General features: G+C 51.6%; 1 protein-coding gene across 1 annotated transcript; it reads right to left on the bottom strand.

Annotated features, from left to right (window-relative positions):
• Positions 1 to 611: 611 nt before the first annotated feature.
• LOC104917139 (germin-like protein subfamily 2 member 2) lies at positions 612 to 1191 on the bottom strand. Its single transcript, XM_010728248.1, has 2 exons — positions 1057 to 1191; positions 612 to 899 (listed from the first exon to the last, which is right to left on the bottom strand). Exons 1-2 carry the CDS (start codon positions 1144 to 1146, stop codon positions 627 to 629), a joined length of 363 nt encoding a protein of 120 aa, XP_010726550.1. The 5' UTR covers positions 1147 to 1191; the 3' UTR covers positions 612 to 626.
• Positions 1192 to 1197: the final 6 nt, after the last annotated feature.

Below are 1197 nucleotides of genomic sequence, written 5' to 3'. Positions count from 1 at the left end.
CCTTCCAGGACCCAAATTCCCTATAGAACACAGTAGAGCCCCACTGGAATCTCAGAAGGGGATGCAACCACCTCACTATTAACCTTCCAGGACCCAACCTCCCTATGAATACCAATAGAGCCCCAATAGAAGGTCAGATGGGGATGCATCCTCCTCGCTTTTCAGCTTCCAGGACCCAACCTCCATCCAAAACATTCTAATTAATCCATAGAACACCCTAAAATGACCGAACCAGCACCAATTTCACCTTCCAGGATCCAACCTCCGTATGAAACTCAATGGAGCCCCAACAGAACAAGGTAGATGGCTGCAACCACCTCACTTTCCACCTTCCAGGACCCAACGTTCATACATGACACTGTAGATCCCCAGTAGAACCTCAGAGGGGGATACAGCTGCTGCCAATTTCACCTTCCAGGACCCGATCTTCCTATGAATCTCAGTAGATCCCCAACGGAACAGGGTAGAGGGATGCAACCACTGTCAGTTTCACCTTCCAGGACCCAGCCTCCCTATGAATCTCAGTAGATCCCCAACGGAACATGGTAGGGGGATGCAACCACTGCACTTCTAACCTTCCAGGACCCAACCTCATCCAAAATGCTCTAATTAACCCATAGGACACTCTAAAATGACCGAACCAGCACCAAGTTCACCTTCCAGGACCAAACCTGCAGCGCCTGAGCCACGATATCTTCCGGCATGCCGAAAAAGGCGTCGTCCACGTCCAAAGTTTTCACCTCTTCGTGGCTCCCGAAGAAAAGGAGGATCACCAAATCCTCCGCCCCGAAATTCTTGATCCAATGCACGGCGTTGCGGGGGAAAAAAACCACCTGGCCTTCCGACGCCTTGAAAGTGGTGACGTTCTCATTGGTGACCACGCCGATCCACGCCGTTCCCTACAACATTTCCTCCTTTCGTTCCCGCACGGAAAATACTTTGTAGGGTGGGGGAAAATGAGCCCCATGCGATCGTAGAGAGATCGTGAGGATGGGCTTGAAAGGGAAAGAGAGAAAAAGGAAGAGTGGGGAAAAGAAACAAAGCAGTGCCGCTTACTTGCAGCACGTAGCCGTGTTCGTTGGCGTTGAAATGCCAGTGGGGAACACGGAGCCCGCCGGGTTTGATCCTTAATGTGGCCACGCTCATTTGGGATTGCTTCTGGTGGAGGCTTTCCCCAAATTCCTGCCCTTCTGGGTC

Source organism: Meleagris gallopavo, unplaced genomic scaffold (assembly GCF_000146605.3).
Source record: "Meleagris gallopavo isolate NT-WF06-2002-E0010 breed Aviagen turkey brand Nicholas breeding stock unplaced genomic scaffold, Turkey_5.1 ChrUn_random_7180001956059, whole genome shotgun sequence".
In the NCBI taxonomy this organism is placed as follows: Eukaryota; Metazoa; Chordata; class Aves; order Galliformes; family Phasianidae; genus Meleagris; species Meleagris gallopavo.
Note: the sequence above shows the minus strand (reverse complement) of the source record. Positions and strands in the feature narration are given on the sequence as shown.

Bases quoted from the DNA above. Each gene is read 5' to 3' on its own strand.
- LOC104917139 (XM_010728248.1), bottom strand. From the start codon at position 1,146: ATGAGCGTGGCCACATTAAGGATCAAACCCGGCGGGCTCCGTGTTCCC. The intron at 900-1,056 runs GTAAGCGGCACT...GAAATGTTGTAG, and splicing joins AACACGGCTACGTGCTGCAA to GGAACGGCGTGGATCGGCGT.